General features: G+C 46.0%; 2 protein-coding genes across 4 annotated transcripts; both read right to left on the bottom strand.

Moving 5' to 3' along the window:
- Positions 1-6,409: 6,409 nt before the first annotated feature.
- LOC142217340 (3-oxoacyl-[acyl-carrier-protein] reductase FabG-like) lies at positions 6,410-14,135 on the bottom strand. The gene is made up of 8 exons (XM_075285551.1): positions 14,082-14,135; positions 11,128-11,298; positions 10,483-10,661; positions 10,152-10,245; positions 9,437-9,506; positions 7,488-7,524; positions 6,675-6,738; positions 6,410-6,587 (listed from the first exon to the last, which is right to left on the bottom strand). Exons 1-8 carry the CDS (start codon positions 14,112-14,114, stop codon positions 6,429-6,431), a joined length of 807 nt encoding a protein of 268 aa, XP_075141652.1. The 5' UTR covers positions 14,115-14,135; the 3' UTR covers positions 6,410-6,428.
- A 3,075-nt stretch (positions 14,136-17,210) lies between these two features.
- Positions 17,211-22,989, bottom strand: LOC142217341 (3-oxoacyl-[acyl-carrier-protein] reductase FabG-like). 3 transcript variants are annotated; one of them, XM_075285553.1, is made up of 8 exons: positions 22,966-22,989; positions 21,123-21,293; positions 20,513-20,691; positions 19,739-19,832; positions 19,224-19,293; positions 18,728-18,764; positions 17,573-17,636; positions 17,211-17,494 (listed from the first exon to the last, which is right to left on the bottom strand). In XM_075285553.1, the coding sequence occupies exons 2-8, from the start codon at positions 21,291-21,293 to the stop codon at positions 17,336-17,338; spliced, it is 774 nt and encodes a 257-aa protein (XP_075141654.1). In that variant the 5' UTR covers positions 22,966-22,989; the 3' UTR covers positions 17,211-17,335. The 3 variants fall into 3 exon arrangements, with proteins under 3 accessions (XP_075141654.1, XP_075141653.1, XP_075141655.1); XM_075285552.1 differs by lacking the exon at positions 22,966-22,989 and adding an exon at positions 22,916-22,947; XM_075285554.1 differs by lacking the exon at positions 22,966-22,989 and adding an exon at positions 22,207-22,226.
- Between the last annotated feature and the right edge of the window lie 1,183 nt (positions 22,990-24,172).

Below are 24,172 nucleotides of genomic sequence, written 5' to 3'. Positions count from 1 at the left end.
CTCTAATTTTACCACAAAAAACTGGGAAAACTTATAGACTCGAGTATAAGCCGAGGGGGGGAAATGCAGCAGCTACTGAAAAATTTCAAAAATTTAAATGGTCGGAGTTTTTGGGTGCAGTAGTTGCTGGGAAAGGGGAGGGGGTGTTTTGGTTGTCTGTCTGCCCCTTCCCTGAGCTTGAGGACTGTTTTTTTTCCCCTCCACTTGGAATTCAGTCTGGCTGTATATAGGGTATCTGCAGTGCTCCTATTAACCCCTTCCCGACGGAACAGGAGCACTGCAGATCCCCTATATTCAGTAGACCGGGCACTGTCAGACACAGGGATACCTAATGTATATGCGTTTCACAGTCATTTTCTACTTTTATATGTTTTATATGTGTGAACGAGCCCTAAAGGATCCAAAGTAACAGCAGACCTGGAGCGTTGCTAAACTAGCTTCTCTTGTTTTTCCCAAATCCAACCTATATTTTACTATTGTGTCTGATATTCCTCTAGATTAGAAAGTTATAGCATGGGTGGATTACTGTAATAGCTATCTGGTAATGACCTAGAGCAGTGATGGCGAACCTATGGCACGCGTGCCAGAGAGGGCACGCAGAGCTCTCCATGCTGGCACGCGTGCGGTCGCCCGGATCGCTCACCAACAGGGAATCCGGTACAGGATTCCCCGTTGATGAGCGATCACTGCCTTCAGTTGTATGTGCAAATGCACATACAGCTGAAAGATGTCAGGGTAGGCCGCGGATCGCGCGACCGCGGCCTACACTGGCTGCAGAGTTTGACCTCTGCCCCGACGCGGGCGCGATGACGTCATCAGCGCCGCCAGTCACAAGAAGGTGGATGCCGGCGGCTCTTCAGGGGTGAGTATGAGAGTGGCTCACTGTGTATATGATGTTGGGGGGAGCGCTTATAATACTTGGTGGGGTGTATGATACTGGGGGGGAGTGTATAATACTGGGGGGGCTTATAATACTGGGTGGGGTGTATAATACTGGGGGGAGTGTATAATACTGGGGGGAGTGTATAATACTGAGGGGGCTTATAATACTGGGGGGAGTGTATAATACTGGGGGGGCTTATAATACTGGGGTGGCTTATAATACTGGGGGGTGTACTAAAGAGCATATAATACTGGGGGGGGGGCCTATTTATAAGCACACAATACTGTGTGTGGATGCCACTGTGGAGCATATAATCCTGTGGGGGGGGGACACCTACTGCGGAGCATATAACACTGGGGGGCTACTGTGGTACTGTGGAGAATATAATATTGTGTGGTGGGCCCACTGCAGAGCATATAATACTGTCTGGGGTCCCCTCACTATTTATATCACACAGTATCTGTTTTATAGCAGACGTGATATTAGTACAGGATGTAAGAATATTACACGGTAACTATAAAACAGATCCTGTGCGATGTAAATAGTGAAAATTAATTGTTCAAAGTACCAAATGCCGAGACCTTTACATTTCAGTACAACGTTGTTTGTATTATTGAAAGCTCTGTAAAGCCCCACATGGCTGTAATTTTTGGTCAGTAACTGTCCGCAATTGTGGATCCGCATAGTATTAAGTCTATATTGTCGTGTTGGCACTCCGCGAAAATTTTGTGGGTTTTGGGTTGCAGTTTGGGCACTCGGTCTCTAAAAGGTTCGCCATCACTGACCTAGAGCGATGGTTAATTATCGTCTGTTGCTTGCACAATGGCAGGCAGGTAGTAACGCTGTACAAATGCATCTATCCAGGTGCCACATCCACACTGCTATTATATCTGCTATTACTATAAATTAGGAAATTATCACCATAAACTGGGTGGATCGCTGTAATGTTAAACTAATAACCTAGAGTACTGGTAAAATGGCGTCTGTTGCTTATACAATAGCGGCTAGTAGTAACCTGGAATGCTGTTATAACAACGTCAAATGTTTTTCCAGATGCCACGTCCACACTGCTATTATATCTATTGTAAATCCACTGTGAAAACAGAGTCAGGTCTAAATCCACTAAATGTTCTTGTTATCCAACCTGATATGCAACATATAGCATGATGATCAGATGGGACATCTTTCCCTAGTATATCATGTGCACGCTCCTTAGCTCATATTGACACTGATCGCAGCCAAACCAAACACTGGAAGTGGTTAACGAAAGCTTGGGATCACTACAATGAGAATGGTACTGCACTGCAATGACCTTCTTCATAGACACCATAGTGGAGATACATACCTCCCAGCTTTTGAAGAGCCGAAAGAGGGACAAAATATGCGGCGTGTGTGCGCGCTGCGGCAAACTTAGCCCCGCCCACTCTTATGTTGACTCCGCCCATTCTCATTCATTTTTCATGTGCCCCCACACAGTATAATCTTCCTACAGTCACCTGTAAATTATATTCCCCCTCTCCATCTCTCCCAGTTTCATATAACCCCTTTATCTGCCCCCAGTTTCATGTCCCCCCTCCATCTCTGCCCCCAGATTCATGTCCCCCCATCTCTGCCTCCAGATTCATGTCCCCCCTTCTCTTCCCCCAGATTCATGTCTCCCCCCTTCATCTTCCCCAGTGCCATGCTGTTCTCCCCCCCTTCATCTTCCCCAGTGTAATGCCATTCCCCCCCTTCATCTGCCCCAGTGCCATGCCGTTCACCCCCCCTTCATCTGCCCCAGCGTTATGCCGTTATCCCCCACCTTCATCTGCCCCAGTGTAATGCCGCTCTCCCCCCTTCATCTGCCCCAGTGCCATACCGTTCTCCCTCCCCTTCATCTGCCCCAGTGTCATGCCGTTATCCCCCTCCTCATATGCCCCAAGTTTCATAGGCCCCCTACATTACTTTCCCTTCAATGTTTAACACAAACAAATACTTATACTCACCTTCCAACGCTCCCCCGCCGCTCCCTCCGCAGTCTCACATAGTTGTAGGCCCGATGTGACGTCATCACATGGCGCCTACACACGCCGAAGTCGGAGTGCAGCGGTAAGGCAGAGCTGAGCTTTGACAGCTTCTGCTTTAATCGCTTATATGTTCAACTCATCAGCTTCGAAGGATATATAGGTATGGAGGTATGGGAGATATACTGCGGCAAACACAAAGTGTCTCATGTTCATGGTCTTATGCTGCGACCGCTATCATTTTCCTGTGGTATATTATCCTAGGGCTATCATAAGTCACAGTACACCAAAAATATTGGGGTGCTGTCAACCAGCGTATAAAATCATCATACCATCATTACACTGTTATATCCTATGCTAGATGGATATAGATAGATATCAGGGCAACATGACAAATAATTACACGGTAGGGCGTTGGTTCCGCCAAAAATCCTTATTCAACATCCACTTGTGGGTACTGTATGAAGCATATTCATAAATCATACATACACATCAAATACTCCACACTCGGGAGGGGCAGATATGTACAAAGCCCCTAAAGATGCTATACATCCAATTCATAAACTGATAGGATGCAAGTGAAAATGCGGCCATATACCATGCATCATGCTATTCAATGAAACACATGTAAGATACAGATTCATTACGGCCAAGAGGGATCATGGTTTATAGGATAAACATCCATCTAGTTTCATATTGAAGAAGCCATTGGTCTACATCCCCCCTCTTGGTGAAACTTTAATTGATCGGTTCCCTTGGGATAATATGTTTTGCATTCCCGCCATGTTTTTCACATACGTGTCTTGCCACAGGGTGTATCTGCCGTATATTCAATGTTACTCACACGGTCTCTAATTCTCCTCCTGAACTGTCTGATGGTCTTGATCATGAACATGTCAAGAGTAGCGATAAGCGAACAGTGAAATATTCGAGATTCGATATTCGTTTCGAGTAGAGCCTCAATATTCGACTACTCAATCTACTCGACTACTCGACCCATTATAGTCTATGGGGAAAAATGCTCGTTTCAGGGGAAACCACTATTCGACTAAAGGAGAATCACCAAGTCCACGAGTAGCAGGAGGAGAGTGTTTAGGAGGAGCGCTGTGCAGTTGAAGCGCACGGACCCCATTATAGTCTAAACTATACCAGTTAAAGAGGACACAGTGTATTGCAGACTGTAGGGTCTGCATGAGTTCTACCTCTAGGATCCCCCATCTGCGCACAGCTAGTCAATATTTGCCCTCCATTATATACTGCAGGGGGAGAGTGGTCCATGTGACAGACTCCCGTACATGATAGGACACCCTGCAATAAATATTTTTTGAGGTAGCCTGAGACCTTAATTTACTAAATTTCCAGCCAAATACTACTAGCTACTCACTAAAGCTACGATCACAGCTACAAGCACAACTTTATCACATGGCACTTTCAATTGAAAACAACAGACACCCAGTCAATGGGTCCTGCGTGTCCACTATTTTAGTGGGCCATTTGTTCTTTGTTCATACAAGAACAATGGACACCTCGAGGCAAGGGTGAACTCAGTGTAACTCTTGGCACAAATATGTTGCCATCTTGGGTGTTGCAGCTTTCAGGTGAGAGGACACCAATGGAGTGAGTGGCAGGTATCTCTTGTGATACAGACCTGGGTACGTCTTGGGAGTCTGGTGGATCTTCAGAGGTGATGCTGCTGCGTATATGCTTCTACGCTAGGTTGGTGGGCTGCCTCTCTGATACTCCTCCCCTAAGATGCAAAGTCATGGAGAAGCAAGTAGTACTGGAAAATGTAGTCCACTGCTCTTCACGATAAGATGGGCTAATGTCTGCTGCAAAGGGTCCCTGGTTGGAATAAATGTATACAAAGGGCTCCCTGCCTGGACTACAAAACAAAAGAAAAAAGTCACCTGTTTGAGGCCGATAGACAATGTCATTTGCAACCAAAGTCCATGAAACAAGACCCGAAAAGAAGGGAGAAAAGACTGGTTGTAGTAGTCTCACTACCAGCTGCACTGCCTGTCCTGTGGTGACCCGGCTCACTTACAAAGGGAACCAACTTATGTCACATGCCCGCATTCTCCACCAACTGCTATATAAAGACTTTTCCATCTCACAGTGCATAAAAACAAATGAAAATTTTATTTAGAAATGAAGATTACAGAAAAAAAGAGTTTTAGAGATAAATTGAAAATAATGACATAAAGAAAACGAGGTAAATGTACCTTTCGTAGGAGAATAGAAAGATATCTGACCTCTCACCTCAAACATGGGCTTTCAAGTCAAATTTTTGTCCATTGAGAAGCTTCCTTATTTTGTGGTATGGGGCCCTTATATGCCTTTTTCCACCTAGATTAGTGGCATATTTTATGACTTAGAGCGACCTTTGTGGTCCCCTCATAGTGCAGGGCCCGGTAGTGACTGCTCCACTGCACCTCTTATAGCTACAACTCTGATATAAGGAGTGGCTGAGCTGAACCATGTCCAATCCTTTACATTAATTAAATAATATTATGGAGTGCCTATAAATTAATAACATAATGGTGTCCCTATATTTTAATTACATAACATGACGCCCCTATATATTAATGACATACCATAATGACTCCCCTGAATATTAATTAGATAACATTATGATTCCCCCATACAATGTAAACTTCTGAGCACAACTGTATTACCGTGCAGCGGACTGTAGTGCCCCAGTAAGGTAGACATGTCTTGCTATGCTGATGTGTCCTCTATTCCTTACCTCTTGGTTAGACATGTCCAGATGTCACGAGATGATTCGCTTTCTAGATGTGTTTTGTGATTTTATGTAACAGAGTGATGTCCTATATGTGTCTATGTGTGGCCACCCAGTGGTTGTGTTGTGAGTTACAACCAGTGCCTCTTTAATCAAAGGGCAAATGGTGTAGCTGTAGGGGGCGCCCTTGATCTGGACCACGTGACATCACTCACCATATGATGTACACTCAGTGGCGTAGCTCTAGATGCGACTGGACCCTAAGCTAGGGGGGCTCATAGGCCCCCTTGCTACGCTACTGCCTTTTGCTCTGGTGAGTTGTATACGTACCTTTCCTTCCTGCATATCTCTGATACGGCAGCCATCTGCGCATCTCTTCTCATGTTCTCCTGGCTATACTGGCTCCTGCTCTGTAGTGCCGATTGCGCACATTGCAGGAAGAAAAGGTAAGTAAGAAATTCACTAGAGACTGGACTGGATGTGATGTGGGGGTGCCATTACCTATCTAGGGGTGCAATAGTGAGAACGATTACCTATGAGTGTCACTAATATATGTGGGGGGGTCCCAACAGGACTCTATGGGTTGACTACTACCTGTGTGGGGATAATCAGGACACTATTACCTATGTTTTGGGGGGGTCACTATTAAGGAGGGGCCCGGTTACCTATGTGGATTACGTTTCATCCTGGTACAGCTAACCGTACACAAGGCTGCTCCACCCTGTAAGGTCTATGATTATCCCTTTCCCCTATACACACAGACAAGTTATACATAGATCTTTATTGATTATTATACAGGGTGTTATCTCGGGCACATGGTATGGCATCCGCCGTCTACAGGCAATGTAACACCTGTGATAAAAGATGCAGCGTCTGAAGCCAGGAAAGCGATTGTCCGGGCAACTTCCTCCACGGTGCCGGCCCGCCCCAGAGGATGACTGTGCTGACTGCTCTCCAGAAACTTCAGAGAGAGGAAGACAATGATGAGAGATCACCGAAATCACCGAAACAGCAATGAAGTCATGTGAAGGAGGAGAGTGCTGCATACCTGAGTATACTGCTCCTCGTCTAGACCAGCGCGGCGCTGCAATTCTGTCACAATCACCCCGGGACTGAGAGACAAAACGTGAACATGGTAACTGTAAATTCCCTCTATACATGTGCCATAAATAAAGTCAGGTCTACAAATCACATTCATATGAACAGGAGAGCTGCAAAAATGTGCAAAGCTGAACTTAGCTTTATACCGTATATTCTAACAAGATACAAAGTTGATATAAAGCTGAGCTCTGTCTGGTTACATGGCTATCTAGAGAGAATCTCCATGTAGTAAAGAAATTTTGTTTCCAGCGACATCTAGAACAGACTTAAGCCGCCATACACATGAGATAGGTGTCAGAAAGATGTTTGATTAATATCTACAGTATCTCTCCTTACTTCCCTATACACATATATACTCAGAGGTAAGCAGTGCATGTGTACTGAATGGAGGAGGGGAGAAAACTGCTGGCAGACTCCTGTGTCTCCTCCAGATCCCTCTATTTCCCTTAGACTTATTTGCCTCTTCCAGACTACTCTGCCCTTTTTATACACAGTGTCCCCTCCAGACCATTCTGTCCCTTCAAGACTCCTCTGATCCCTAATCCTTGTGTCTCCTCCAGACACTTCTACTACCTCCAGACATCTTTGTCTTCTCCAGAATACTTTGTACCCTCCAGATCCCCCAATTCCCTCCCTCCATCACCTTCCAGACTCCACCTTCCCGTGGCAGAATCAGGACCAAAATCTGCCATTCCACGCCCCGTGTAAACAAGGCCTATATGTATCTACTATAATGTATGCAAGTAAAGTTTCTACTCACCAGACGGCGTTCACTCGGACTTGGTTACTCGCCAACTCTGAGGAGGAAAGATGGAAAAATGTGATGAGGGCATACAATACCGATCATATATAATGTGAGCGCATCAAAAACGTGACCAAATGATGGAATAAACATGGTCTGTGATTCAACAGAGCGAGAGATTTTAAAAAAATTTCAGAAATACTTAAAAATGGATGTGGCCTAAGAGTTGTGATATCATCCTGCCCCAAGTGTCGTCCTGAAGTTGAGAAAAATCAGGGGAAATCAATAGTAAAATATATTTTTATTAGCATCGGATCTGTCACAGCGGCTGACGTTTGAGGTTAAATGTCGTATACCGTATTTTTCGGACTATAAGACGCACTAATATTTCCCAATATGGGAGGAAAATGTGTGTGCGTCTTATAGTCCGAATGCAGCGTGTGCAGCGTCTGTGTCCTGTCTATGTGGAGCAGCACGGAGAGCAGCACGATGCCTGCCTGCTCTGCCCCTCCTTCCCTGTCTGTGTCGTGTGTTTGCAGGAGCGAGATCTGAGAGGCAGGGAAGTAGGGGCGGGCCAGACAGGTGAAGGAAGCGTGGTTTCAAGCTTGCAGAGAAAACCACGCCTCCTTCTCCCGTCTGGCCCGCCCCTCCTTCACTGCCTCTCAGATCTGGCTCCGGCAATGAAACCACACAGACAGGGAAGGAGGGGCGGGCCAAACGGGAGGAGGAGGCGTGGTTTTCTCGGCAAGCTTGAAACCACGCCTCCTTCACCCGTCTGGCCCGCCCCTACTTCCCTGCCTGTGTGGCTTCATTGCAGAAGCAAGATCTGAGAGGCAGCGAAGGAGGGACGAGCCAGACGGGTGAAAGAGGCGTGTTTTCAAGTTTGCTTAGAAAACCACACCTCCTTCACCCGTCTGGCCCGCCCCTATTTCTCTTCTTACATAGCTTCACTGCAGGGTGTCTCTTTCCATCCATGGATGAGATAGATTAGATATAGATAGACAGAAAGACAGACACAGACAGACAGACAGATAGACGGATAGATAGATAGATAGATAGATAGATAGATAGATAGATAGATAGATAGATAGATAGATAGATAGATAGATAGATAGATAGATAGATACACAGACAGACAGACAGATAGACAGACAGATAGGAGATAGATAGATAGGACAGATTAGATAGATAGATAGATAGATAGATAGATAGATAGATAGATAGATATGTTCAAATCACCCCCATATCCCTAGAATACATATAAAACAAAAACATTACTGTTACTGTTTACGGTTCTATTTACATTGGTGAAATATTATATTATTAGGTTATTAAATATTTCACCAATTTTTTTTCCTTAATTTTTTTTTTCCCTATTTTCCTCCTCTAAAACCTCTTATGGTCCGGTGCGTCTTATAGTCCGAAAAATACGGTATTTACACTTCTTTGTCACACCATTTGTTGACTGAGTTTATGCAAAAAATATGGCAGCCACCTTCTGTAATTCCCATCTCACAAAGTGATAAATCTGTAATTTAGCAGTAAATCTACCATCAATAATAGTGACAAATGACACAGAGGTACAATCAAAATGTACCCCAAATCTATCACCGAACACTGTGGTCCCTCTGACCACACTCTCCGCCCCCTCCATCAAATGTCAATGTCTTATCCCAATCCATAAGACATATGTAATCCCTGTATAAACTGTCATTTGTGCTCATGGAGAAGAATATTATTTCTGGCCATTATATGACTTGTGTTCTGCAGTTTTAGCAGTTTTCCCTGTGCAGGCTCCATCCTTAATACTTAGTTCCCCCTGAGCTGATGGCTGGTGACTAGCTTCTATTGCCGTTTTGTCCCATATGGAGAAATCACATCATAGATATCACAGTAAACAAGGTATTATAACCTGCATGTATATAGTGAGTGGGGCAATGGCTGCCATATCACAGAACATTACTCACCCAGAGCCGCACATCTGGTCAACTGGTCAACTGCAGATTTGGACATACAATAGGCCAAGGCCCCGGGGAACTGAAAGACAAGAAACTTATATATAAAACCTGGTAGGCCATGAAAGCGGTGAGGCAGAAAAAGGCCATTGAGTCTTATAGGACTGCACTTGTGTCGGATAGGGCAGAGCTTGCAAAAAGTGTATGATGGAGGAGAGCTTGTATATAAGTATCTGATGGAGGAGAGCTTGTATATAAGTATCTGATGGAGGAGAGCTTGTATAGAAGTATCTGACGGATAGGGGGCCACACGGTGGCTCAGTGGTTAGCACTGCAGCCTTGCAGTGCTTGAGTCCTGGTGTTCAAATCCCGCCAAAGGCAAAATACCATCTGCAAGGAGTTTGTATGTTCTCCCCGTGTTTGCGTGGATTTCCATCCCATATTCCAAAGACATACTGATAGGGAAAAATGTACATTGTGAGCTCTATGTGGGGCTCACAATCTACATTAAAAAAAAAAAAAAAAAAAAGAATAGAAGTATAGAAGTATCTGATGGAGGAGAGCTTGAATAAAAGTGTATGATGGAGGAGAGCTTGTATAGAAGTATCTGATGGAGCATAGATTTCATAGAAGTGTATGATCGGGCAGAACTTGTATAGAAATGTCTGATGGGGCAGAAGTTGTAGAGAAGTGTCTGATGAGACAATAAAGATCCATGAACACTCACCGCTCTCAGTCCGGCAAGGCTGGAGACATTCACAATATTTCCTTTAGTCTTGATGAGATGTGGAATGGCCAGCTGAGTGAGGTAGAACAAGGACCTGGGGACAGAGTGGAGATATTTCCCATCAGTCTTCATTTCTTTCTGAGACCAAAAATCTACAGCATTCCCTACATGTGACTGGGACTATGGCTGCAGGCGGTGCCGAGATTTCTGTAAACACAACAAATCTGCCGTATGTGAATTAACCTTAGAAGTCGGCTGCAGAGTCACCTCATAATCATCTCCCAGCGCTGTGATATAATCATGTATTTAATAAGTGTTATCTATCTCTCACCGAGTGTTCACCTTCATCACTTCGTCGTAGCTCTGCAGAGTTGTGTTCTCAGTAGTCCCCATTTTCAATATCCCGGCATTGTTTACCAGCACATCCAGCTGTCCAAAGTGCGCCACCGTCTGCTCAATCATCCCCCGGACCACCGCCTCATCTGCCAGGTCTCCTGGAACCAGCAAGGGCTGTAGGGAAGGAAAGAGTTAATACAATACTGCACATGTTGAACTGCAGTCAGGAACGTATGTCATTTGTAGTACCACATCTCACCACTATGCTTACAGCGAATGTTTCATATAGACAGCAATGGAACAGCGCCCCAAGTTGTGAGCTATAGAGGAATGTTACAATAATTGACTAAGGCTATAAAGCTCTAAGTCGCACCCACTGCTAATATACAAGACACAATCCCTTTAACCTCTTATGGTGTAGGCAACTATTAGTATTAAAGGAGGGCTCTAGTTTTTTTTTTTTTTCCCAGCAACAGCACCCTTCTTGTCGATGGCTGTGTCTGGTATTGCAGCTCATCTTTATTCTGGTGTACAACAATGATAGACGTGACGAGAGGCTGGGAAGAGTGCTGACTTTATTTCTCAATCCTTGAGACCCCTCTACAGGGCAATATTATGGAAGGTATAGAAGTAACATCACCTTCTGGTCACACAACTCCTGGCAGCGCTGAGCCGTCTCCTTCAATTTCTCTTCATTTCTTCCATTAAGGGCCAACCGGGCCCCAAGACGGGCAAAAAGCAACGCGGTGCCGGCACCGATCCCCGAGCTGGCTCCAGTCACCAGACATACCTTACCCCGGAGAGACACCACCTGTAGAACATGAGGAGAGATATGGAGTCAGTGGGGCCAGACACAAGAATAAAATCACCAAAAATGACCCTCCGGCTTTTTTTTTTACACTTTGGAGGCATTTTTATTATTGGTCTAAGGGTAACTGGGTGGCATTGTTCTATTGAGGGGAACAGCGCCACCCAGGGTTGGACCTGCCCCCACCCGCTTAATAGACCACATGTTGGCTCAGACACCATTTTCTGTTCTAGTTTTGCTCTCTTGATCGCTCTTCTGGATTCTAGCGCAGATCTTCATTTAGTTCTTAGCAGAGGACGCAGATCTGAGTTGAACACATATGCGGCTGAAGCAAGGAGCTGACACAGGTCAGCTCCTCGCTTCGCCGCTGCGTGTCTCTCTCGCTGACACACGCGGCTGAAGCGGCTCGCGTGCTCGCTTCGCCGCTGCGTCTCTCTCTCTCGCTGACACATGCGGCTGAAGCGAGGAGCTGACCTGTGTCAGCTCCTTGCTTCGCTGCTGCCGCCGGCTCCTGGCTTGTAGACGCGATGTACAAGCCAGGAGCCGGCGGCAGCAGCGAAGCGAGGAGCTGACACAGGTCAGCTCCTCGCTTCAGCCGCATGTGTCAGCGAGAGAGAGAGACGCAGCGGCGAAGCGAGCACGCGAGCAGCTTCAGCGCATGTGTCAGCGAGAGAGGCGGGCAGAGAGCGGTGAGGGAGCGGAGGAGAAGGTAAGTTTAATGTGGAGGTGGAACGTGAATCTGGGGGCAGATGAAGGAGAGGACGGCATGACACTGGGGGCAGAGATGGAGAGGACGGCATGACACTGGGGGCAGAGATGGAGGGGACATGAATCTGGGGGCAGAGATGGAGGGACAGGAATCTGGGGGCAGAGATGGAGGGACATGAATCTGGGGGCAGAGATGGAGAGGACATGAATCTGGGGGCAGAGATGGAGAGGACATAAATCTGGGGGCAGAGATGGAGGGACATAAATCTGGGGGCAGAGATGGAGGGACATGAATCTGGGGGCAGAGATGTGGGGACATGAATCTGGGGGCAGAGATGGAGAGGACATGAATCTGGGGGCAGAGATGGAAGAGGGACATGAAACTGGGGGCAGATGAAGGGTGTATATGAAACTGGGGGAGAGATAGAGGGGGGACATATAATTTACGGTTGACTGTAGGAGGATTATACTGTGTGCGGGGTCAACACAAAAGTGGGCGGGGCTAAATTTGCCACGGCGCGCTATGCGCGCCGCACATTTTGTCCCTCTTTCGGTTCTTCAAAAGTTGGGAGGTATGTAATAAAGTGATAGACATTTATGACAGGGCTGGATTGCTGCCATGTTTGGACTGTACATTAGAGGTTGGATCAAGTGCACTGAGCTGACCCCTGACCTCACAAGAAGCAAGGAAAGCGTGAGCTATACCCCTAGAGGGTACCAATGAAAATGTCAACTCATCCTGCAAAAAACACAAGCCCTCAACAGTAAAATTACAAATAGTTAGGAGTTCTGAAGCGAAAACATGAATGTTGGCCAGTCCAGCCCCTGCTACACTCTGTGGTTCAGAATGGCTGACCATACACATTATATTGTATCTGACAGTGCGTCCTTATAAAGTTATTGTGAAACCACAACCCCCAGTATGAACAGAAACATACACCTCATGTAAACATACACCCCTCATACACCTCAGACTTGTCCTCCATAACTTCGTAGCCTCTCATACAAATCAGACTTGTCCTCCATAACTCCGTAGCCTCTCATACACCTCAGACTTGTCCTCCATAACTCCGTAGCCTCTCATACACCTCAGACTTGTCCTCCGTAACTCTGTAGCCTCTCATACACCTCGGTCTAGTCCTCCATAACTCTGTAGCCCCTCATACACCTCAGACTTGTCCTCCGTAACTCTGTAGCCCCTCATACACCTCGGTCTAGTCCTCCATAACTCTGTAGCCCCTCATACACCTCAGACTTGTCCTCCATAACTCCGTAGCCTCTCATACACCTCAGACTTGTCCTCCATAACTCCGTAGCCTCTCATACACCTCAGACTTGTCCTCCATAACTCTGCAGCCCCTCATACACCTCGGTCTTGTCCTCCATAACTCCATAGCCCCTCATACACCTCAGACTTGTCCTCCATAACTCTGCAGCCCCTCATACACCTCAGACTTGTCCTCCATAACTCTGTAGCCCCTCATACACCTCGGTCTAGTCCTCCATAACTCTGTAGCCCCTCATACACCTCAGACTTGTCCTCCATAACTCCGTAGCCTCTCATACACCTCAGACTTGTCCTCCATAACTCCATAGCCCCTCATACACCTCAGACTTGTCCTCCATAACTCTGCAGCCCTTCATACATTTCAGACTTGTCCACCATAACTCCGTATCCTCTCATACACCTCAGACTTGTCCTCCATAACTCTGTAGCCCCTCATACACCTCAGACTTGTCCTCCATAACTCTGTAGCCCATCATACACCTCAGACTTGTCCTCCATAACTCTGCAGCCCTTCATACATTTCAGACTTGTCCACCATAACTCTGCAGCCCCTCATACGCCTCAGACTTGTTCACCATAACTCCGCAGCCCCTCATACGCCTCAGACTTGTCCTCCAGAACTCTGCAGCCCTTCATAAATTTCAGACTTGTCCACCATAACTCTGCAGCCCCTCGTATGCCTCAGACCTGTCCTCCATAAATCAGTAAGCCCCTGCAAACACCTCAGACTTGTCCTCCACAACTTTGCAGCCCCTCATACCCCCAGACACTACACTCCTTGCTCACTCACTTGCTCCTGGTCTCTTGCCGCCGCCGCTGCCATTCTTCTCTTGAAACACAAACCTTTGCTCTCCCTGTGTTGAGGCCCTTTGCACACTGCGAGCTCATGTGACCATTCTATAGATTAACTCCTTGAGTACCAGGTCAGTTTTAGCATCGACGGATAAGATCTTCTCTCCTTTTGCATTTTGGTGGTCATCATAACTTTTATATTTTTTACTTATCTTTTGAGGCTTTTCTGTTGAATAAGTTGTACTTTATGTACGTTTAGTTGCTGTGTTGTGGTGCATATACATTGTCTGATACATTACTGTGATTCTTCATATTTTTCTGTACAGGTTGTTACAGTCTACAACAAATACAAAATCAGTGTATAATATTATACAGTTTAATAATATAATGAACAGATATATTATACTCACCCCCTGCGTGACCTACCTGCAGTGCCGCCCCCCCCCCCCCTCCTCTTTACCTTGTGGCCGCAGCGGGACCTTCCAACACCAGTGCGCTCATGGACCCCCAGGCCCCCACCTTGCACCCCGCTGGCCCCCTTCCCCTTCTCTCCCCCTGCTCCCCCATTCCCTAGCTCCTTCATCCTCCCCCAACCCGCGACCCTGGGCCCCCTTCCCCCTTGGGCCCTCTTACATTCTGTGGGCGGGGCCAGGCATGTGGGCAGGGTCTTGCGGAGCGTGAGAGCAGGCAGCCCCGCCTGCCAGTGTCCGGAGATGACTCTCAGCCTGCGCTGTGAACAAGCAGCATCCCGGCTCCCTTCATCCCTAAGAGCGGGGAGCGCGTCATCCCTTGGAGTTGCTGCGGCCCGGCCTGCAAGTGTCCGGAGTGCTTGTTCACAGTGCAGACTGAGAGTCAACTCTCAGCCTGCACTGTGAACAAGCAGACATCGGGGATCCCTGGCTGCATCCCGCGATCGACCCATACGTCCTTTGCGATCGACCGGTAGATCGCGATCGATGTATTGGACACCCCTGCTCTCGAACCTATTAATACTAGTAGTCATGTACATTTTGGTTTACAAGGTAGATATCTACCCTTAGAGATCTCACCACCACATCCTGCTGCAGCCTTTGCTATTATTTTACAGTTTGGCAGTGTTGTGTGTCTTACCGGAGAGGCAACCTCCAAACGCCTCTGAATTTTGTTACTGTCGCTTGTATTGTGGTCGCTAAAGTATTCATACCCATTGAACTTTTTCACATTTTGTCAACCACAAACTTAAATGTATTGTATTGAGATTTTCAGTGATAACCAAGACAAAGTAGCAGATAATTGTGAAGTGGAAGCATAATGATACATGGTTTTCAAAATTATAATCAAATAAAAATCTGAAAACTGTGACATACAAAAGTCTTCAGTCCCCTGTACTCTGATACCCCCAAAATAAAATCCAGTGCACACAACTGCCTTCAGCAGTCACTTAATTAGTTAATAGAGTCTGGTTGTGTGTAATGTAGTCTCAGTATAAATACACCTGTTCTGTGAAGGCCTCAGTGGTTTGTTAGAAAACACTAGTGAACAAACAGCATCATGAAGACCAAGGAACTCATCAGACATAAAGTTGTGGAGAAGTTTAAAGCAGGGTTAGGTTATAAAAACATCCCAAGCTTTGGGCATCCCAAGGAGGACTGTTCAATCCATCATCCATAAATGGAAAAGTATTCTACAACTGCAAACCTACCAAGACATGGCCGTCCACCTAAACTGACAGATTGAGTAAGGAGAGCGCTGGTTAGAGAAGCAGCCAAGAGGCCCATGGTCACTCTGGAGGAGATGCGGAAATCCACATCACAGGTGGGAGACTCTGTCCACAGGACAACTATAAGTCATGCACTCAACAAATCTGCACTATATGGCAAGAACAAAACCATTGTTGAAAGAAAGACATAAGAAGTGTCATTGGCATTTTGTCACAAGCCATATAGGAGACACAGCAAACATGTGGAAGAAGGAGCTCTGGTCAGATGAGACCAAAGTTGAACTAAATGCAAAGTACTTTGTGCGGTGTAGAAGTAACTCTGCTCATCCCCCTGAATACACCATCCCCACTGTGACACATAGGGGGCAGTATCATGCTGGGGGGGGGGGGGTTATCAGCATGGACAGGGAAACTGGTCAGAGTTGATAGAAAGGTGGATGGAGCTAAATACAGGTCAACCCTAGAAGGAAACCTGTTGGAGGCTGCAAAAGACTTGAGACTGGGAAGGAGATTCACCTTCTAGGAAGACAATGGCCCCAAACATACAGCCAGAGCTACAGTGGAATAGTTTACATTTATTTTTCATAGATTTACTGATACCTATGTCATTGTCTCTCACAGATCCACTTGAAAAGGGTCACACTAGACCGAAACGTTGTATATTAGATCTGTATTAATGGTTATCTCTATCCTACTACATTGGATGTAATATACTAAGGAACATGTAATATGAAAACAGAACCGCTATAGGCACCTTTTATGGCGTTACATAAGATCTTGTAGCACGAGAACAAGGCTCCTAGATGCAGCTCCTTCTATGGGGTTACATATGAATTCAGCTGTCCAAACCCATATCTTGTAGGGCCACACGGTGGCTCAGTGGTTAGCACTGCAGCCTTGCAGCACTGGAGTCCCGGTGTTCAAATCCCACCAAGGGCAAAAAAAACATCTGCAAGGAGTTTGTATGTTCTCCTCATGTTTGCATGGATTTCCATCCCATATTCCAAAGACATACTGATAGGGAGTGGTACTACTGTTCCTCTGTATAGTGTCCCCTCCATCCCAAACTGACATTGACTCTGAGATCTCTGCAGACAGTCGCAGAAGTATCAGATTACAAGTCATATTGAAAGTTTATGGAGAGGGGCTAAATTGATGAGTGATGGAAGGGAGAGAAGCACCCAGAGGCGGCTGCTGCTGCTGTAGATAACAGTAAGGTTTCTATCTTACCTGAGGTCCTTTAGCTACATGCATAGAGGTTGGTCTTATCTATAATGTCCTGCACGTCCCTGCTGTTCCTTCTACAACCTCCACATACCAATAATCTTACACAGGGCAGCTCCATCCTGTATGATATGTGATTGCATTACCATCCTGGTACTACTAACCCAAAACAGGACTGCTCCATCTTGTATGGCCTGTTGTTGGCCTTTCACCCCTTTACTAGTACCACTACACAAGGCGACACAACCCTTTAAGGTCTATGTTTACCCCTCTTCCTCACTGAAACAGACATGTTATACTTATATCTTTATTTATTATTATACAGGGTGTTATCTTGGGCACATGGCGTGGCGTCCACCATCTACAGGAATGGTGGCCCCTGTGATAAAAGATGCAGCATCTGATGCCAGGAAAGCGATTGTCCGGGCAACTTCCTCCACGGTGCCGGGCCGCCCTAGGGCGTGAGTGAGCTGAGAGCGTTGCAAAAACTACAGAGAGAGGAAGACAATGATGAGAAATCATAGAAACAGGGATTAAGGCTGGTAAAGGATGAGAGTTCTTCGTACCTGAGCATACTGCTCCTCTTCCAGTCCAGCGCGGCGCTGCAATTCCGTTACAATGACCCCAGGACTGAGAGACAAACCATGTGATTAGAGAGGACATAAAGTGACAAGACAGCCAACAACATGGAAATAACTGATACATTGTATAAAGAGTAGGGTTGAGCGATCGGCTAAAATAGATCGGAAACGGAATTCCGATCCTGATCGCTCAACTTACCTGCACAGATCCGTTGCCGCTCCGCGTTCTTCTCAGTCTGGTTCTCTCTCATTTACAGGCCTTCAGAGCACTGTGTGCGCCCCTGCCTCCCAGGCTAGTGTTAAAGACCTAGGAAGAAGGCGGGGCTTGTGTCTTAGGAGAGTGTGGGCAGGTACTGGGAGGGGAGACGTGAGTGATGCACTCATATCTCCCCGCCCTATACTCGCCCACACTCTCCTAAGCCACAACAAGCCCCGCCTACTCCCAGCATCTCTAACACTGGCCTAGGGAGGCGGGGGCATGCACGGCACTCTGAAGGCCTGTAAATGAGAGAGAAGAGGAGCAAGAACAACAGGGAGCGGCAGCGATCTGTGCAGGTAAGTGGACACGAGGGGGGACTAAGTAGCCAGAGGATTTTTTTTTAATCATTACACAGTGTGGAGTCTAAAAATTAAAGCGTTCAATTTTTGGACTCCATGCTATATAGTGAATAGGATTGTTTTTAAATCCGATCTTTGATTATTAAAAAAATCCCATTGACTTGCATTAGGATCGGGATCGGGTTTGAATGGAAAATGATCAGAAATCGGATTTTAAAAACAATCCTGAAATCTCAAGATCAGCTCAACCCCAATAAAGAGATTTATCTATCTGATACTCCAGTCACATCCATTGCGACAGTCACAACTTCTGTGATAATATATTTGCTGAATTAAGCGGCCATACACATGAGATAGCTTTTGGCCAGATACGGGCTTAACTAATAGCTACTGTATCTCACATGATGCCCCTATACACATGCATCCTCAGACAAGAGAGTGCATGTGTGCTAAAAGAGAGAGAGGAAAAACAGCTGCCCGATTCCTTTATCCTCTTCAGTCTTCTCTGTGCCCCCTCCAGACCCCTAAAGCAAGTTGTATCTCCAGAACAATACACTAAATGAGTATATAGTTTCCACTCACCATACGGCGTTCACTCGAACTTGTTTACTCGCCAACTCTGAGCGGAAAAGAGGAAAAATTGGGAACAGAGTTAGTGCAGCGGTCCAATGCACAATCTTGCCTCTTATCTCTGGCATTGTACTTTGGGAATTGGATCTCATATATGTTGAATCTATGTTTTCCATGCACCTTTATGTGCATCCTTTATACACTATCATTGTTTTATCATTGTTTTTGTATTTTTTTAGTTAGTCTATTGTATGCACTTGAAAAAGGGGCATCTACCTTGAAACGCGTTGTGATTTTATTTTTTTTTTTAATAAATAAAGAAACCTCTGTTCAACTTATCTTCTGTGACCATTATTCCAAAGAGCGCGGACTGTCCAGTTCTCCCCCCTGGGTGACTCTACCCAGCTTTCATGCATTAATCATGGACTCTATCCAAGGTAGCAGCCTCGGTGGTATCAGCCATATAGTGGACATGGTTAAAACCATCATATCATAGGATGTTACTCACCCAGAGCCGCGCATCTGGTCAATTGGTCAACTGCAGACTTGGACATACAATAGGCCAAGACCCCGGGGAACTGAAAGACAAGAAACTTTTATATAACAATTGGAGGAAGGGGACAGTAATGGGATAGAGTAGGATGGGAAAGAGGCATGGACTGGAAAAGCAATATACTGTTACAATGTGGCTGCGCTATGGGGGCTGCACTTGGGATGTCAATAATTTGCCTCTCTCCTTGCCGGCAATTCAAAGTTCTATTTTCTAAGGCTTTTTGGGTATATAAATTCCGGGGTCATACAACTTAACCAAGAGGTATAGCTTTTCATCACTGGCCTCTGAGACAATGTATGATGTCAGTGATGGCTGAAGGGAAAGAATGCAAAAGGAATGGAAAAGAACTGTATGATGGGACCGTGCCTGTACAGAACCATCTGATGAGAGTTGGACTGGTAGAGATGGGGCTGGTCCCTGTATAAAACCACGTGATGGGGCAGAGACAGTACAGAGCTGCTAACACTCACTGATCTCTGTCCATTCACACTGGAGACGTTCACGATGTTCCCTTTGGTCTTGATGAGATGCGGCACAGCCAACTGAGTGAGGTGGAACAAGGACCTGGGGGAACAGAAGGGGAGTTATTTCACTTTTACACTCACTTCCTGCTGAGACTGTCCCTTGAAATCACAAGATCCCCAGCTAATGCCATTCTGGAGTCTCCTCTTTCCCCCATTTTCCCAGATAAGAAATAGCAGATTATATGGTAAATTGAGCAAAACTATGTTTGTGCTGTTCTCCTTCCAGATGGTGCAAGACCAAAGTAGGTGCAATGACACAGCAGCAATTACAACTAAAGTGACAGCAACATATGGTACAGTGCAATACTAGTAGCCAGATTTGTCTCTCTGTTCACCTGTAACTCCAGTTTCTCCATCCTGTGCTAGTCACTGCACCGAAGGCTCCAATCTGTGACCGTCTCTACAAAGATGCCTCCGGTCTGTGTCACTACACTGATGTCCTGCTCATCATATAATGCAATTTAAACTTCTCTTTCAGCTACAAAGCTCTCCTCAGTACTGCACCTTCCTACATTTTTGTATTCCACCCTACCCGTCTTCTCTATTTTGCCAATAATCTAAAACTTGTTTCTTCCATAATCCAAGATTTTTCTTGAGCTGCAGTAGTTCTCTGGAATGCTTTACCCCAGAAACTCATGTTATTATGCAATATTCACAGCTTCAAATGTGTGTCTTGACTATAATAGTGTAAATAATAAGTGTGTATCACTCTCCTCTCACCGGGTGTTCACATTCATCACTCGGTCGTAGTCCTGCAGAGTGGTGTTCTCAATAGTCCCCATGGCCAATATCCCTCCGTTGTTCACTAGCACGTCCAGCTGTCCAAAGTGCGCCACCGTCTGCTCAACCATCCCCTGGACCACCGCCTCATCTGTCAGGTCTCCTGGAACCAGCAAAGGCTGCAGACAATGAAAGACACAGGTTGAAGAGGACTTGTAGTACCACACCTCACAACTACACCAACACTAAATATGTCCTATAGACGACAATGCAACAGCGCCCCCCAACTGTGAGATATCAGAGAAAAGCATCACATAACGGAAAAAAGGGAAATAAATGACTCCAGAATGCAAAGCTTTAAGCCACGCCCACTGTTAATATATAAGGGATTATCCCTTTAACCTCTTATGGTTTAGGCATCTATTACTATTACATATAGCTTGGAATTTTTGCCCATAAACAGAACCCCCCTGCCTATGGCTGCGTCTGGCATTGCCGCTCATCTTCTTTCAGATGAGACAGTGATGGACATGAAAAATGCAGTCTGTTTCTTAATCCTTGAGATCCCTCTAGGGAGACAATACTATGGAAGGTGTAGAAGTAACATCACCTTCTGGTCACACAACTCCTCACAGTTCCGAGCCGTCTCCTTTAATTTCTCTTCATTTCTTCCATTAAGGGCCAACCGGGCCCCTAGACGGGCAAAAAGCAACGCAGTGCCGGCACCGATCCCCGAGCTGGCTCCAGTCACCAGACACACCTTACTCCGTAGCGACATCATCTGGAAAACATGAGGAGAGATATGGCGTCAGTGGGACCAGACACAAGAAGAAAGCACCAACAATGACCCTGTGTCCTGTGATCTGGGGTCAGGGTCTTAGACTGTGGTATATGTACATCAGGGGGTACACACTACATCTCTACTGGGGTCAGGGTCTTAGACTGTGGTATATGTACATCAGGGGGTACACACTACATCTCTACTGGGGTCAGGGTCTTAGACTGTGGTATATGTACATCAGGGGGTACACGCTACATCTCTACTGGGGTCAGGGTCTTAGACTGTGGTATATGTACATCAGGGGGTACACGCTACATCTCTAGGGGCTACTCAGTCCTTACATTGTGGAGCACTGGGTATACTGAGAAGCTGGGGGACCATTTATTTGGCTATAAACATTGGTGGCCATATTTACTTATGTTTTCTGTCTTTTTTTTACAGTTTCTGGGTGTGTTTACTTTTGGTCTGGGTGCTCATTGGGTGGCGCTGTTCTACTGAGGGGAAGAGCAGTGCATGCTGGGAGCGGTGCTCAGTTCTTCCCAGGCAACAGAGACAAATCCAAGGCGAGAAGCCACGGGGACACGTGGACATAAAATGCACACATAGAGATACAGAGAGAAATAACCTGAAACCTCCATTAACTCCACTATTATTAACCCCCAGTCAAAGAAGAGAACACAGGACACGAGGGGGGGACACCAGTCAGTTTGTGTCATGAAATCTGTTTTTTGGGGTCAAAGGACATTACAGCATTCCCAAGTCTCTGGCCGTCACACCATGTTCTGATGATGCCACATATATAATACTGGAGACGTATGATTTGGACACGTGACTGCACGCTATGGCTCAGAATGGAGCTCTACATATAGTGTAACTACAACCCCAAATATGTGCTGACAGACACTTATCCAACCTGAAAGGATCCTCCATGACAACGTATCCCTCATCGTGTAGACCCTGGATATGTATTTCATGACACCATAAACCCTCATACACCTCAGACGTGTCCTCCATAATTCTGCAACCCCGATACACTTCACCTTTGTCCTCTATTACTCAGCAGTCCCTTAAACACCTCAGACTTGTCCTATGTATCTCTGCAGCCCCTCATACACCTCGGTCTTGTCCTCCATAACTCACTATACTGTCATACACCTCAGACTTGTCCTATGTATCTCTGCAGCCCCTCATACACCTCGGTCTAGTCCTCCATAACTCTGCAGCCCCTCATACACCTCAGACTTGTCCTAAATACCTCTGCAGCCCCTCTTTCACCTCGGTCTTGTCCTCCATAACTCTGCAGCCCCTCATAAATCTCGTTCTTGTCCAATGCAACGCTCCAGCCCTCATACATCTCAGTCTTGTGCTCCATAACTCTCTATACTGTCATACACCTCGGTCTTGTCCTATGTATCTCTGCAGCCCCTAATACACCTCGGTCTAGTCCTCCATAACTCTGTAGCCCCTCATACACCTCAGACTTGTCCCCCATAACTCTGCAGCCCCTCATACACCTCAGACTTGTCCCCCATAACTCTGTAGCCCCTCATACACCTCAGACATATCCTATGTATCTCTGCAGCCCCTCATACCCCCAGACACTACACTCCTTCCTCCCTCACTTGCTCCTGGACTCCTGCCGCCGCTGCCATTCTTCTCATGAGAAACAAACCTTTGCTCTCCCTGTTTCAGGCTGTGTGCACACCGCGAGCTCACGTGACCTGACTGTAGATTAACTCCTTGAGTGCCTGGTCAGTTTTCGCATTGAGGCCTTTTGAGGCTTTGCTTTAATGAAACAAGTTGTACTTTGTGTACTTGCAGGGGCGGACAAGCCATTTACTGTACCAGAAAGATTCCCCGTGGGCTATAATGCTTATAATACTTCTCTGATCACACATTGGGTATAATAATCCTACCAAAGGGACATACAAATACATGTCGCTAAATCCCTATATATATGTCCCCCAACCTAAAACCCATAAACGACAACAAGAAATGCAATTACACTAATGAAATATATCAAATATCAATAGATAAGAACCAGAAAAATCTCAACCACAGTAAAGATTGGAGGGGAAGAGGTCATGACTGACAAATCCCAAACGCTACTATATTACTACAGTACATGTAATAGTTACAAGTAAATGGACCACAATAAATACAAAAGATACAAAATATTATATGTTTATAGAGATGTATAATAAATCTGTATAACAAACAAAAATGTGTACAAAGTACAAAACTAGATATGTAGAAATCAATTCATCATATAATAATTCAGTGTATAATATAGTTCTGTATAAATATATCACACAGCTCTAGTAATAGATATTAGTGAATGCCAGATATATCCATACATCCAGTAACCCTATCCTCTCTGTAGCCTGAGGCGAACTATAGAAAGGCGGCGCACCCTACGCCCCCCCCCCCCCCCGCAAAACAACCCCAAAAAACAGCTAACTTTGGTTGTGTGATAGGGCCCATAATGAAAATTGTAGGAAATGCCCCCATTTGAAGACCAAAAAAATCAACTTATTTGGCTCCCACAAGGTATACAGTCAATTTTTTTTTGGCCCACCCTATGGTATACAACCCACTTTTTCTGGTTCCCCACACAGTATAAGACCCCTTTTTCTACAACACCACACAGTATATAATGCCCCGTTTCAGCCCTCCATACAGTACAAGGGCTAGTTCACACCGGGCTAGTGACCGCGTATTTTGGTCCTGATTTTGGGCAGGAAGCCGCACCAGAATAGGACCAAAATGCGCCTGCCGCGACTGTCACAGCTTCCGACAGTCGCGGCTTCCCGCTCCAGAGTAGGCCCAAATGAAGGGGCCTAGTTCAGAGGGTGCTGCCGCGAGGCAGACGCCGGGTC

This window comes from Leptodactylus fuscus, chromosome 8 (assembly GCF_031893055.1).
Source record: "Leptodactylus fuscus isolate aLepFus1 chromosome 8, aLepFus1.hap2, whole genome shotgun sequence".
Classification (NCBI taxonomy): domain Eukaryota; kingdom Metazoa; phylum Chordata; class Amphibia; order Anura; family Leptodactylidae; genus Leptodactylus; species Leptodactylus fuscus.
The sequence above is the reverse complement of the archived record's forward strand: the minus strand, read 5'-3'. Positions and strand labels throughout refer to the sequence as shown.